Genomic DNA, 14,914 nt, shown 5'->3' with positions numbered 1-14,914 from the left:
GTTGCTGTCCTGCCACTGGGATTTCTGGAGACTGTCCCTAAACTGGTCAACATATATAACATATATATATACATTTATAACTTTATTTAACATTATTTTAATGCAGTTGAGTTGAAAATATTACAAAGACTTATCATTTGTTTTCTTGGGGATTTGTGCTGTTTTCTGCAGCATTGATAGATACACACTGCTGTAGCAAAGAGCCTCTATCTGGGGCATCATTTGGCTGTTGGGATATTTTATTCCACCACATATGATAATTAAGACTCTCATCCACAATATCTTAAGGCAGGTGTTCAAAATGAGAGCCACAGCAGCAAAATGGCTGAATGCAGTTGCATATTTTATTTTGCTGGTACACTTAAGTGGAGTGACTTGCAGAGAGAAGTCACATTGGCTTTGACAGGAGGCCAACAGAACTCAGGGATATTGGAAAGCAGGTAGGTGTGCCAAAAAGGAAATTACAGTATTTCATCACAGAATAACTCCTAAAATATATGAAAACTCACAAATTAGTAAATCATATTAATTACAGTCAGTCATGGTTAGTGGCTTCCCAAACCCTAAAGGCCAAAGTTTGTTAACTTGTACATGTCCGACCAGGTCCCAAAACAAGCTCATAGCTGTTCTGTATAGTCGTGCTCATTCAAATTAACACAAGAGTGCACATGTATGGACGGTCTTTCCTACTGGGCGGGCCCCCCAAGTGGAGCCTGTGTATTTACCATTATGATGAACCATAATATAGAAATGAAAATCACCTGATCAAGTGTGACTTTCATTCTTTGTGATCAAAAAGATGACTATCCATCAATGGTTGTCTTGTTTGCGAGTCCAGTCCAGTCTCTGTTTAGTTTTGTGATCATTGTCTTTTAAATTGAAAAGAATTGCATTTGATTCACAGAAACCGAGCGTTGTGGCACTTTCAGGTGCTCTGTAGATTCACTAATCAATATCTTTATATTAGATAACTGATCAAAAGGCAGCATGTAAAAAGGAAGGTGTCACACGAGGCGACAAACCTATTAACTGGCAGTTCCATTTAACTCTATGGAGCATCTTAGCAACTTTGAACAAATTGTTTTGTTTTCACAGGCTGCAACTTTATTGTTTTGGCTCAGTCTCACAGCTCTCATCATCATTTTCCAGCAGCAGCAGGCAGCTACTTTTAGTTACAAAAAAAAGCTCTGATAAACCCACTGAACACTGCATGCCCAGAACCAACAAAGTTAGCAACTAGCTGGTGATATAGTGGAGTAGTTAGCAGTTTCAGAGCCACATATTTCCCTCAGGAGTTGGTGGAGAGTATGGAGTATGAAAACTGAACTTGGATATTTGTCTAGGAGTCATTCGAAACATGACTCCAAATGAATGGTAATGTTGCCCTGCACCACGTCAAATTCAGTTAGTACTGAAGAAGCCTTACCCGTGTTTTCAACTTCCTGTGGAATGTAATCAGCGCCTGGTCAGAGATGGACCAGATGTGACTCCTACTGAAATGTCACTATTCTGACATGTTAGCTCAACCCTCAATGAAATCCTCCTCTGTTAATCAGTCCATCATTCCTTTATGCTCACCCATCTGTGGTTCAGATCTCTGTCAAAAGGCCCTGACCAAGGCATCGCACAAAAAGCTGCTGTGTTTGAGGAGGCACCAGCTATTTTTAGTGCAGACACACACACATCTTTATCTTGCCATTGAAGAACACTGAAACAAAGGCTTGTGCTCTCCAGACAGTGTGGTTGGATGGAGAGGAGGATGAGGTGTTTTTTCCAGTCTCTTCTCTGGTATATCGTCTCACTATCATCTTGAGCCCAGAATGATGAGCCCAGGCAAGCTGATAGCCCTGCTTTGTCTCTGTGAAATGGAAATGCATTCGCACAGTGGGTAAGCCCTGAATGTGGCCAAGTTAACATGGCTGAAAGCCTTGAGTTAGCAGAGCACATAAGTAGGCTTTATGGCTGATTGGTCTTTTATGGCCTCTGTGGTTCTTGTCATCGTTCAAGCTAATGTCATCAGTAACTACTTCTCTGGAGATAGTTGCATTAGCCTGGGCCTGCCCACTGTGTTACTGCCTACCTTTTCCATTACTGTATGACAACTATAAGACAAGATTTATTTTAAATGATCCCTGTGGGGCAATGGGGTCACTGCAGCAGCACAGAATAAATTATAGATAGGAAAACAATGTAGTTTATCACAGTTTGTTTATATGTGTGCATGTGTGTGTTGGTAGGTGCTGGTGGGGGAGGTAGTGATTAAAGAGGCTGTCTTTCAACCATAATCGATATGGTGTAATTGCATCCGTGCTGAGGTTTTCCTGTCTTAGTGGGGCGTTCCCATCCTGGCAACAGGGGAAAGCCGATGTAAGCAGATGTAGCAGGGAATCCACATTCTGCCATAAACCAAGGAGCAAAGTTGGCCTTCCCATCATCCACACACAGGATTGCTCTTTACTTTGAGAGGGCGTTTGTATTGAAATTTTATTATATTTAGTAGACCATGTTCACTAAAAGCTCCATACAACAAACTAAAAATCATGGCCCCTGAAAGTGTTGCGGCAAATATGTTAGCAAACTATTGCCTATTTACGTATTCATTATGTTTCTGGAAACCAGAAACGAAAAAGTCCAATATTCATTCTCACTAAAGCTTTTTTTTTTTTGGTCTCAACCAACTTCTGAGAAAAATCTTTACTATTTGTTTACAGATCTGTCACAGTTTAGAGGTCTAGTCTTAAGTTCCCTAAAGAGAAAAGTCTTTTACAGATTTGTGCATTCAGTTTTCAAAACCGTGTACAGATTTATACCTGGCTTTTTTTCTTTTCTCAGCTGAAAACCAAAACAATGGGCTGAGAGATGCTAAAGAGGAGGATTTGTCATGACGGGTCCCTTCACATGTGGTCATTTAGAAGCTATGCTAATATCATTTTGTGTATTGTGACTTTGTGTGGCCCATACCAAACCAGCCAGTGTGGAACTGAAGTGGCTACAGTTGATAAATCACTCTCCACTACCTCTAAATAAAAGCATAGGTTTTGAATAATGGAGGACGTATTATTTTTGTCATGCTGCTTTGTGAACAGTATACTGGTCATGCACATAAACACAGAGCTGCACCTATACCACACTTCACTACATCATGGGTTCAAAAGTTGCAGAGTGTATATCTAGCTAATCTCATTTTAGTTGCCTAAGTTACCCATATATGCATAGACTACCATCTGTTTCATAGCACATGCTAATTGTTTTGAGTATTACACTTATTTAATATGCAGTACATAATACAAAGTAACTCAGCTACTGAACAAGCAAGGTGTCTGTAAGTATCATATATACAGATGTTTCTTGCTCACAGTGGAGAGTTGCGATTGAATCCTACAGTTCATTATTGATTTTAGACTCATCCTGTTAATACAGAGCAGCCTCCATAGCTGTGTAAGTTTATATGGAATGACAGGTGAGGGAAGGGCTTCTTAGTAGGTGTTATTTCGAGAAAGGACCTTCACACTGGGTGTATGTATACAGTGTGTATGTATACACGCACAATGCGTAAGGTTTGCCACCTCCAGGCTACACTCTTTATTTCTATGTTGTTTTGTGTGTGTGCGTGTGTGCGTGCGTGTGTGTGTGTTAGTATATCCATAGATTAATTGGATTAACTGGATTGTGTGTAGATAATCTGCACTCTGACTATGGATGTAATATAGTAACTGCAGGCGGTGGTGGCCTGGCAGAAAAGATTAAATGGTATTTTATTATGTGTTAATGTGAGTGAGTATGATGGGACAGTTATGTAGTGGGCTACTGGGGTTCTGTAAGTCTGTTATTTTCATCATGGAACCTCTGTTAAAAGTCCTTGTTACTGAAATGTGCTGACTGGCTGGGTCCTCTCCTGCATCCTATAGAGATGTGTTGATGTGTGACCTTGACATTGTCTACTATCAGCCGTGCCATATTGAAGTATAAATGGAAAAAACAGTCACAATAGTGTACTTCCACCTTTGTGTAAACGCTGTGCACAAAGACAGCTCCATCAAGACATTGTTTTCGCACCCCCACCCAGCACCTTTGGGATTAAGTTCAGTTCTGAGTCAGGTCTTATCATCCAACATCAGAGCTGGACTTTGCTCTTGTGGCTGAAGCTAAGTCCTGCAGCCAGGATCAGTAACACTGAAACCAGAGGCTTGGAGGCTGTCAGAGCAGCACAGTGACACCTGTGGTCTTAGAAGGAGATGTTCAATGATTGCCTTAGGATTAGGGATGAGCATAATTAATCGATGACCAATTATGGGTCGCTTAGAATTTTGTTGATCGATTTGTTTGTGTCAATGAGGTTGCGTAGTGTGTCTTGAAGCAATATGATGATTTTAGTACGTGGCAGTGACCAGCAGGTGTGCAATTAAAATTTAACTGAGCTGACTTTGAGCTGTCACAGAAATTAAAGGTAAACATGAAGAGAGTGAGGCAAAGTTTTTTTGTATTGTGTTTTATAGACTCTCGGTTGTTTTTCTGACGAGCGCCGTAGCTTTGGTTTGGTAATTTATTCAGTTTGAGTCGCCGCAGATCTTTCTGGTTTTGTTTTAGATTGTTGTTGAACTATAATTTCTTTTTAAAATAAAGATTTTGATGATGAAGAACAAACTGTCTTTAGTAGCCTATTTTGTGCCATAGGCGTTTTCAGTATAAAAAATAATGTTTAATCGATAATTGACTGTTAATTTCCCCAATGATTAATCGAGAAACTTCACATGTCCACTCCTACTTTCGGTGTATCGTTTGGGTATCTCCATATACCAATCAGCCACTACACTGAGACCAGTTCATCCAGTACTTTAGTAAATCATTGGTTGTAGTGAATAGTGGTTTGTTCTGGTGAATACTAAAAAAGCCTGATACTAAATAGCATGTAGCATAAAATAAGTTGTATTTTATTGCATATCTGAATTGCTCAATATTTGACATTGATGCCTAATATCTTCAGCCGGATGTTCTGAGTGCTGGCTTGTGTCTGCAGAGAGCATCAGTGTGTAACGTCTCCATGAGTTTTGGATTCACACTTCTCATTTTCGTCTCAGTTGTTTTGGAGGTGACATGTCCCCGTCCTGCTCCTGTAACTCTAATGCAACAGCTGACAGCCAGCAGATGTTTTAGGCATCTAATTTAAATCAAACTGGTTCTACTTTTACTTGCATGTTATAAAGTTTGGTGTGAGTTCAGTATTGGACACACAGATGCTGCTGCAGATGATGCATCCATCCGTTCATCCATGTGTCAGTCTGTTCATTTGTTGCTTGTCCTGGTCAGGGTCAGTGCAACTGAGCAACCAATCAGGGATGGAATTCCTTAACATTTTATCAAACCTGACTTCAGCTCTGAATCTGCTCACTGAATCCAAATCCTCCTTTATTGAATCTTTTTAGATAGCTTGTTTAGAGGGAAATGAAAACATCCTTCTTAAATAACTCTATAGTGCTTTTGCCACAGGAATTTTGCTGTGCTGAAAGGGTGTAGAGAGTTCACTAAATATCTTGTCACTGCTCTTTGTCAATCATTAACACTGTCCTAAAAACCATTTCCTGAAAAAAGCTCCTTGCTGGGGGGCTGTGCTGCAGCTGCAGAAGCAATAGATGCTAAAATAAAAACAACACAGTAGAAATTATATTACTTCTACTTTATCATGCATTGAATATAAACTAAGAAATCAGGTCACAGCATCTGATCAGTCATAGAATATGGTGTAACACAGTTGGTAGTCTGACAGACTTATCCTTGTGCCCTGCTACAAATATTGGTTGTTAAGGGGGTCTGCAATGGGCATTCAGTCAGTCCTTTTAGCTGTGTCACTGCATTAGCACAACATTTTTTTTTCTTTGTAGTGTCAGAAAGAGGCAAAAGAGACTGAGAGGCTGTGAATGTAAGATTTGATAAGTAATTTGCTGGCTGCAGAGAACGAATCCAGGTATTCTACCAACTTGGAACTGGATCCAAAATGGAACTGGCTACTAGAGAATGTCCAGCTGCTCCCTGACCAACTATTATAGGACTCACACAACGTTAAGGATTGATGCTCCTAGTTACAGTAGGATTATTATGTAATTTTTTCGGTATGATGCCAACGAAGCATTTGAGATATTTCACCGAAACCACAAAAGTCAACCTCAAGGTGGCGTTAGCGGGGAAATCAGTACAGAAGTAAAGTACACACTCCTTAGGATTCACACTCTAGGAACGTAGGAGTAAAGATTAAGCCTGATTTACATACAGTCAAATGGTTTCTCAATGCAGTGAATATGTCGAGTATGTTATGGAGCTGTCCTCTGTGTGTGTGCAACTGTAGCAAAGCACAGGTTTTCTTTATAACACTGATGAAGATCAACAATGTAGCTTACAGATGGTATCAAATTCCAAAATACAGCACGGAGCCTGTTGATGAAAAAGGAACACAGAACACCAAGATCAAAACAAGCTTAATATATAATCACTTTCCACTTCATAAAACTATTACATTCATTCACAAAAAAGAAAAAAAAAAACACAGCAAGAAGAATCTTTAATCATGCCACAAACAGTGCTGCACTTTCTAGGAACCTAACACACAGGATTTCCATGCACGCCAGGTTAAGTTAGATCATTTACAGCTGACACGTGACTATCATGTGCTGTCTAGTGACAGGAGAGGTACAATATTCATGATCCTCACTTATTTAAGAGTAGCAATAACATAGTATATAAATGTTGTTTGTTGTTTGTACAAGTTCTTCATGTTAAAATCTTACTTCAGTAAAATTACAGATATTATCAATAAACTGTACGTTATCAAAAGTGTACAGACAAACTCCTGTCAGTGTTATGTTAGTAGAATGAATCCTTATCACTGATGCAGTAACATATGAGCAGCATTTTAATGTTGTAGTTGGTTGAGGTAGAGCTAATTCTAACTATTTACACTGTTTAGCTGTTTAATTTTTAACAGTGTGTCATATTGTTAAAGCTGATAATAACTGTTAAGAAAATCATCAGCAAACTACCTAGTAGATGTCAGTTAAATGTTGTGGAGTAAAAAGAAAAATATTTCCCTCTGAAATAATCTAAAACATTAGAAGAATAAAGTAAAATAAAAATGAAAACACACAAGTAATAACTGCACTTAATTACAGTACATGAATAGATGTACTTACCTTCCTCCCCGGCTGCTGACTACGTATAACATCAACTAATGACTGAAAGTGTTTGAAGCTGTTATGTGGTTGTTTGAAACAAAATATACTGGTTAATTTTTTAAAGTGTGGTAAAACAGTCAGTACCATCTTGCAGGATTTTAGACATTTGTCACTCTTCATACAAGAACTAAAGACTGTTATTCCCGGTATATCAGGCCTTGTGTTACTTTGCTGACCTTTTTATCATTCTTTGCCTCTCGTGATTCGCTGATGTGAAGTGCTTGGAACATAAGCCTTGTAGAACACATCCTTCCAGACACTCTCATCAAGTATTGATGCCTTGTAGTGTGATAGGTCCTAAATGACAGTATTTGTTTTTGTTAGTTTATGTTGCTATTCTAGATTACAGCTGCTGTCACTGAGTACACACTGGGTATGCATGGGACTGGTGTTTATGACAGCTTGGTAACCTCATTACCATGTATGCTTTCAACAACATTCATTTCTTTTTATTTCTCCTGTATCTCTCTCTGGTGTATTTCCTGGCCCGTTCTGCATGCTCACTTGCCTAAACGTGTTCTTATGTTACTTCTTCTCTTGGTGGAGGTCTTGGAACTCTCTTGCTGTGTTAACTCTGTGCTAACCACTGCACTGACATGTCGCCCTGTTCTGATGTTCAGATGAATAAAAATGAACATTGCTTAATTTCGAGGTCTAGCCAACTTTATGTCAAAAAAACCAAGATGGAATATTCACTTTATTTTTCTTACAGTGGAATTCCTCAGAGCATTGTAGGTTAATCAGTAAGTCTGATTAAGTAAACCGACTGTGTATTACAAAGTTTAAGATGGTCTCTTTGGGCAACATTCACAGCACTGTGCAAAAGTTTTAGGCACCTTAGATGTTTTTACTCACATCGTTCATCAGTAGCATCAGGGAGGTGTCTGATCAATCTGCTGCAGGAGACACAGTCAGCATCATAAAGAACTGTCCTCAAGAAGTAGATGGTCTGACCCCACAGAGCCCTGATCTCAACATCATAGAGTCAGTCTGAGATTACATGAAGAGACAGAGACACTGAGACAACATCTCCAAGATGCTGGAACAAACTACCTAAGTTCAGGTGTGCTGAGGAGAACTGGAGCTGTGTGGGGTCATAGGAAATACTGATCTGATTTAGGTTTTTTTTCCTGTTTGCTGCACTTCAAGTGAAGTTGATGCTAAAAAATTAATCCTGGGATTATTTTTTACAGCATCCTCACTTTACCTTTGGTGCCTAAAATGTTTGCACAGTACTGTACATTTACTCAACTCTGTTAACTAATGTTCATTTTGTGTTTCAGTCAAACAATAAACGAGAAACTCTGGATGTTTTCCGGAAAATATTCTCATTTTATGTTGTTGTATCTGTATCATTTATACTTGCCAATGACAAATCTAGATCTCCATAAATAATAAATGTGATTTCTTCATCTCAGTTTTATACCAGAGTCGTAGTAGTAACAACTGAATACATACCACTAATGTAATATTTAGAAAAATGTGAGCTATGTTTGCCCCTAGAAAACTAGCCAGGCTTTCTTGTTGAAACAGACTGCTTGTTTAATTAATAGAAAATAATCATCATTTAAGATAATGTCCAGAAAGGCTGCAATTAAGTATTGTCTCAAACTGTAAAGTCCGATGTTGGAATCTGGATCTGACTTGCAGTAATGTGTGGTGTCTTACATACCCATGCTAAATGGACATATTTGTATGCATGACACACACACACACACACAAAAAAACGTCATCATCATCTCAACAGTTATAATCGACGCACTGTCGGTAACTGTTGTGTCACGTTGCTTTCTATAAGAAGGCAACATATTAGTGTCACAGAGAAGGGAGTCTTTGTTGTGGGAAATGAAACCTGGCCCAAGTTAAAGAACAAGCCAGTGAGCTGCAAGATGACTCCTCCTTATGTATTAGAGTAATTAGAAGTTCTTCCTGCAGGGGAGCCCAGGCCTAAATATTTAATCTGAAGGGAGCCGTGGCAAAACATGTCATGCCGCCTGCGTCTTTTGTGTTCAGTACACACAGTCCATGGTGGAGGAGCAGCTGGTAAGGTGCTTTGTATTGGAAAATAGATGAGAAGTGTGGAGGGCTGTGTCTGTGCCCAATGGGCTTGTAGAAGACAATCTGCAGCATGTCTGCACAATTGTATGGATGTGTAGATGTGTGTCAGAGATAAGGCGGAATTGTGTGAATGTACAGTACGGAAAGAGCAGCAGCGGCAGCCGGCAGCCGGCAGTGTGTGTAGAGTAGAGCCGACTGAGGCTGGAGCTGTTTTGATCAGAGAAAAGAGAGATGGAGATAAAAAGACTCTTATCTTCGTAGAGAGGTAACAGCAAGACTCTGCAGGGAGGGAAGAGACCCAGGCTGACAGAGAGATGAAAAACAGGCAGGATCTAGAAGACGGGGGCACAGTCAGTTTTTGGCTGAACACTGGTAATCGCAGATGGATTTTTTTTTCATTTTATCTTCCCTCTCCTTTCTTCTCTTCTTTTCCTCTTCCTTTTTGACAGATATGTGTCACAAAGATGTCCACACGCAGCTGCCAGGGAACAGACTCGGTCATCAAGCCCCTGGACACCATCCCTGAGGACAAGAAGGTGAGAGTTCAGCGCACGCAGAGTGGCTTCGACCCATTTGAGAAGCCTGCCAGTCAGGTGAAGAGGGTCCACTCTGAGAACAATGCCTGCATCAACGCCAAGAGTTCATCTGCTGGCAAGGAGTCGCCCAAACTGCGCCGGCACTCCAGCCCTAGCTCTGTAAGTACACCTTTATACAACCATAATCACACACTATAGTGTTCTAGATGTGTGTGTGTGTGTGTGTGTGTGTGTGTGGAATGTATCACTGATCCAGTTGGCCTCTCAGTTCAGTTGAAATCTCAATTATCCTTATCAATATGTTTGTAAAAACATTACACATCAGTTACCATCCAAAACCTTGTTTTATCCACCTGGACCTGATGATGAAGTCATGTCAGTTAGTAGCATGATTAGATGTCTTGATTCTGATTGGCCTGTGCTTGCTGCCAGTGGTAGGCTGCAAACTTTGACTGGGGCTTAAATACCATATTCCACATAGACCTCTAGGTTCATCAGTCAGACCAAGCTGTGTGATCCCTAACTATTTTATGTTGACTTAAATCATCTGGGTAGATTTAAAGTAGGCCAGTCTAACTTTTGACAAATTCTTGATCTTAGAAATGAAAAGTTGACTTCTTAAGCAGAAAATCACACCCTTGCTCAATTCAATACATGTATGGGTTTTGTTGCTACAGCCTTACGTGATGTGGGATGATCAGTAACTTGGGGTTGCTAATGTTAGCTAATGTTAGGAACTAAAGATGTTGTAACAAGAAGTAAATACACAGATCAGCCACAACATTCAAACCACTGACAAGTGAAGTGAATAACGCTGATCATTTCGTCACAATACAATGTTCTGCTGGGAACTCCTTGTTGTGTTCCTCTAGACATTTCTGAGCAGTTTTTGTCATGTGGTGGGAGCATTGTCCTGCTGGGGGAAGCCCCTGCCATTGGGGAGTGTTGTTGCCATGGGGGGCATGTGCTTGGTCTACAGCAATGTTTAGGTTGGTGGTACATGTCAATGTAACATCCATCCTGATCAGTGTACAGTGTACTCACCAGAGGCATGATTTTTGTCTCCTACCTTGTTGCATTCCACTCACTTTCAGTCAGATTGTCTAATGATGATAACTCTGTGTCTAATTGAGATAATTAAAGGAATGGTTCAGTATTTTGGGGATTACACTTCTTATACTTCTTTCCATGAAAGGTTGATATTGAAGTCACGTCTTATGCACAGAGCTTGAGCTGGGAGCTGATGAACCTAGCTTAGTATATAGACTGGACACAAGTGGAAATGGCTAGCCTGACTCTTGTCTAAGTCAGTGACAATAAAAGCAACATTTGGTGGTTTTAGAGTGAATCATGTGCTGGAATGCTTTCCTGACAAGTAATGAACTGTAGTTATGGTGAGCACAGGTTATGGTGTTAGTCTCTAACTAATCAACTAGTCAACTAACCTTATTGTGACAACAAAACTTTAGATGCAGCACATAGTCACAGTGCCAGACTGTTTTTTTTAGTTCCAGCATGCAGAAAATAAAAAAAGTCATAAAGAAGGAGGAAGACCACAGGAAAAACACCATCAGCAGCACCACTGCTCATGGTGTGATCCAGCAGCTGATACAGTAGCACCACCTCTGTTTGGGTTGATAAACAGTAGGTGAGAAATCAGTCCACAGTTGTGCCAGTGTTGCCATGGAAACACAGCGTGTAGTTCTAAGATAAGGTGGGTGGGTGGGGTATTTTTTTTTTCTTCTTTTGGCTGTAATTAGGCAGTCTTTGTTTTAAGCTTGACTCACAGTAGACTGGTCTAATATCAAAGGACTGGCCTAACTCAACAAAGCATTCAATGATGGGTGTAGGTTTGGTGTCAAAAGGTGGGGGACACACAATGAAGTTTGTAATCCTTCAACCTCTACAAGAATTGTGTTGCATAATAAAGCAACGAGCACAAAGTGAAGTATCAAATCTTCTTTATGAATGAATTCATTACACAATGAATGAATGAATAAATGGCGCAGCAATACTGATGTAATGCCGTCACAGGTGTGTGTTTATAGAGTATTTTAGGATGGGTTTGAATGCAGCTTAGCCAATCACAATCAAGGACCATAACAGTAATATGTGTTGTATTTGCAAAAACTCTGTGTCTAATTGAGATAATCTTGTATTTAGATTTAAAATCTAGTCTGACTTGTTTTGAGAATAGATTGAATAATCTAGTGCTGACTATACAAAGCTGTTTTAATTAAAGTCAATGTAACTTCCCTTGTATTCACGAGTAGTTTAACTGGATACGTGGGACATATCTGTTACAGGCTGTCCACTATGTTCTGACACTGATTTTAAGATCTGAAGTTTCAAGATAAAAACAACTCATTTCAAGTTTTAGTCTTTTGGCTAAGTTTATTTTTTATCAACCTGTCATATTCCAGTGATAACAATAGTGCTTCAGATGGTTTATGTTCCATTCAGCAGAATACAAACCTATAGTGTCAGAATAATCTTTAGACATAACACCTTTCTCTGATGAGACCAGAATAGCATAATGAACATCTACATTATAGATGACAAAATGATGAAGACAGTTCATGAAAAAGAAAAAAAATAAAGTAAGTCATGTTGGTGTAATCAAACATTTTCATGGCCTTTGTTCGTAAACAGGACTAAGAGTCTAGAGCCATGCTAGTGGACCTATGGGACAATGACAGGGTCAAAAATACAATTTAGAAAAATGAGGGGGAAATGTCCAATGACCTTGGTAGAAATTATCCATGTGTAGATTTTCATGACATTTTTAATCAATAAAAAACAAGGGAAATACCAAATACTTATACATGTATGTAAATTTCATGTACTTCAAATTATCAGTAAATCATACATTAATTCAAAAAACATATTTCAGCCTGTGGATTTTCAAATTCTGTCAAAGCGACAATCACTCTCTGTATTTCTCAGGTGTTTTGTTTTGGCAGCCAAACTCTTTTCCTTTTCTCCATCTGAAACAAATTTACCAGCCTGTATTCCTTCACATGCTTAATTGAGGCCTGTTTACAAACAACATGATTTTCTTAATCATGCAAATGAGATTTTCAGGTTTTTATACATTTGTGGTTCCTTTTTAATTTAGCTCCAAATGTGAAACGCCTAATGAATGTGCACACAAATAAGATTTAATAAGTGTGATATGAGGCTTGACTGATTGCCTGCCAGCATCACTGCGAGACACTAATGAATTGTTTCAGCCATGATTATGAAAATGTGTAAATTGTCTCTTTCATGGTCTTTTTGTTTAGGGACTGTAACCAGCCCAACTCTCTCAGAAACATTTCACAGACAAACTCTTAGATTGAAAAGAGGGACAGTGGACTCCTCAGCAGACATTAGCTTTAGGTTGTGATCAGCAAAGGCACTTTTAAATGCATGTTCTCCCTGACTGTGTGGGTTCTCTCTGGATACTCTAGCTTCCTCCCACAGTCCAAAGACATGCAGGTTAACTGGCCTGTAGGTGTGAATGTGAGTGTGAATGGTGAATAGTTGTTTGTCTGTATATGTTGGCCCTGTGATGGACTGGTGATCCATACAGGGTGTACCCCGCCTCTCACCCAGTGACAGCTGGGATAGACTCTAGCCCCCCGCGACCCTTAATGGATAAGCGGTATAGATGATGGATGGATGGATTTTTGATCCAGTTCTCAGGTGGTAAAATGCTTGGATTGACTAAGCTATGATGCTAACAAATCTCTTATCACAGCTTTTATTTCTCCCCACTCTTTCTTAATAAAAAAAAACAATGTAGAAGACATTCAGGCCATGGGATTCTTATGTTTTTAGTCAGAGCTGAACTTTTGCTGGTTAAGATGACAAATATCATCAGCAGGAGATTAGATCAGCTGCAACCAATTAACAAAAATTCCGTACTGGCAAAAATTACAATTTTGGCTTATTTTCAGGCTGTAGCTACAGGTTATGATCATTCGTTTGTCTGCCACTCAAAACAGTTTTCGCTGTCTTAATCAATCATATGATCACTGATTTTTGGAGACTGCCCTGTAAAACCAAACCACATTCTTTCCTACAACTAGCCAAGTAATTTTTGTGCCCTACCCAAAACCATGACTGTTCCGTAACCACACTTATTATTGTAACCATGACACTGAAAGTCCATCACACTCCTGTGGGTCGTATCAGAGGGTAGAGTCAAACAATTTATACTGTCATTCAGATTGAAGGACTATTTATAACTTCAGTCACTTGCAAGTTAAACCTAATTGGATTCAATTTTAATTTTAAAATATTCAGATTTGAGAAGCAGATTTGACACTAGATTAATATACAATGCCATCAAACACCAACTCTGTATGGGACAAAACAAAAAGAGTCCTTGTACAGAGTCTCCATCTACTGAATCAGACCTGGTGTTTCTTTCCTACATATAAAAAATAATATAAACATTATTTTTGGAAATATGATCACTCAAAAATCAAGTGTACTGTGTATAACTGATGTTGATTTTGACCTGAAGGTACCTTTCCGCAGACAGACTGAGTGCCGCGTATTGTTCTTGTCTTATGCTAGATCATTCTGCATTTTTTTCATAGTTTTGTTTGCAGTTTTAATTAAAAGTTGGATCGATTAAAATTGATTAAAATCTACTCATACGCTTTTATCCTATTGCAATTTTATACAATGGGCCTTTTTTGATAATGAATTGGGACTAATTAATGGTTGGCAATCATGGCTTACTTTCCCATCCTAACTGACAGTGTGTGGGATCCTTCCATTGATCATAGTGTTAGTTCATCATCAGTAGTTAATTCCCCAAATAACTGGCTACCAGCTGACTAGTAACACCCAATCATATTCATACAGGTGTACAGAGCATCCTTTATAGCCTTTCAGAAAAACATGTCAGGCACCAGCTTTTTCTTTTGTGTGAGCTGTTCTTATTCTTATGTGAACTTTTGCTTGTTGGATCTATACTGCTGATGCTTGGTGACAAGTGTGAGTTACATATTAGTAGTATGCAGTGATCATTTATTTTCTTTTTTTAATGTGAAACAGAATACTGTTGAGTCTGCTTTAGGTTTACTTTTATTATATCATGTA

General features: G+C 39.1%; 1 protein-coding gene across 5 annotated transcripts in view; it reads left to right on the top strand.

The window, feature by feature from the left end:
* cdk14 (cyclin-dependent kinase 14) overlaps positions 1-14,914 on the top strand; it is a 164,696-nt gene that overhangs the window by 42,959 nt on the left and 106,823 nt on the right. For all 5 annotated transcript variants that reach the window (XM_051076333.1, XM_018665638.2, XM_018665642.2 and 2 more), the window contains one exon: positions 9,731-9,976. In XM_051076333.1, coding sequence (XP_050932290.1) covers positions 9,731-9,976 — 246 coding nt within the window. The remainder of the gene's footprint in view (positions 1-9,730; positions 9,977-14,914) is intronic.

The sequence above is a fragment of the Lates calcarifer genome, linkage group LG15 (assembly GCF_001640805.2).
Source record: "Lates calcarifer isolate ASB-BC8 linkage group LG15, TLL_Latcal_v3, whole genome shotgun sequence".
Lineage (NCBI taxonomy): Eukaryota > Metazoa > Chordata > Actinopteri > Centropomidae > Lates > Lates calcarifer.
The sequence above is the reverse complement of the archived record's forward strand: the minus strand, read 5'-3'. Positions and strand labels throughout refer to the sequence as shown.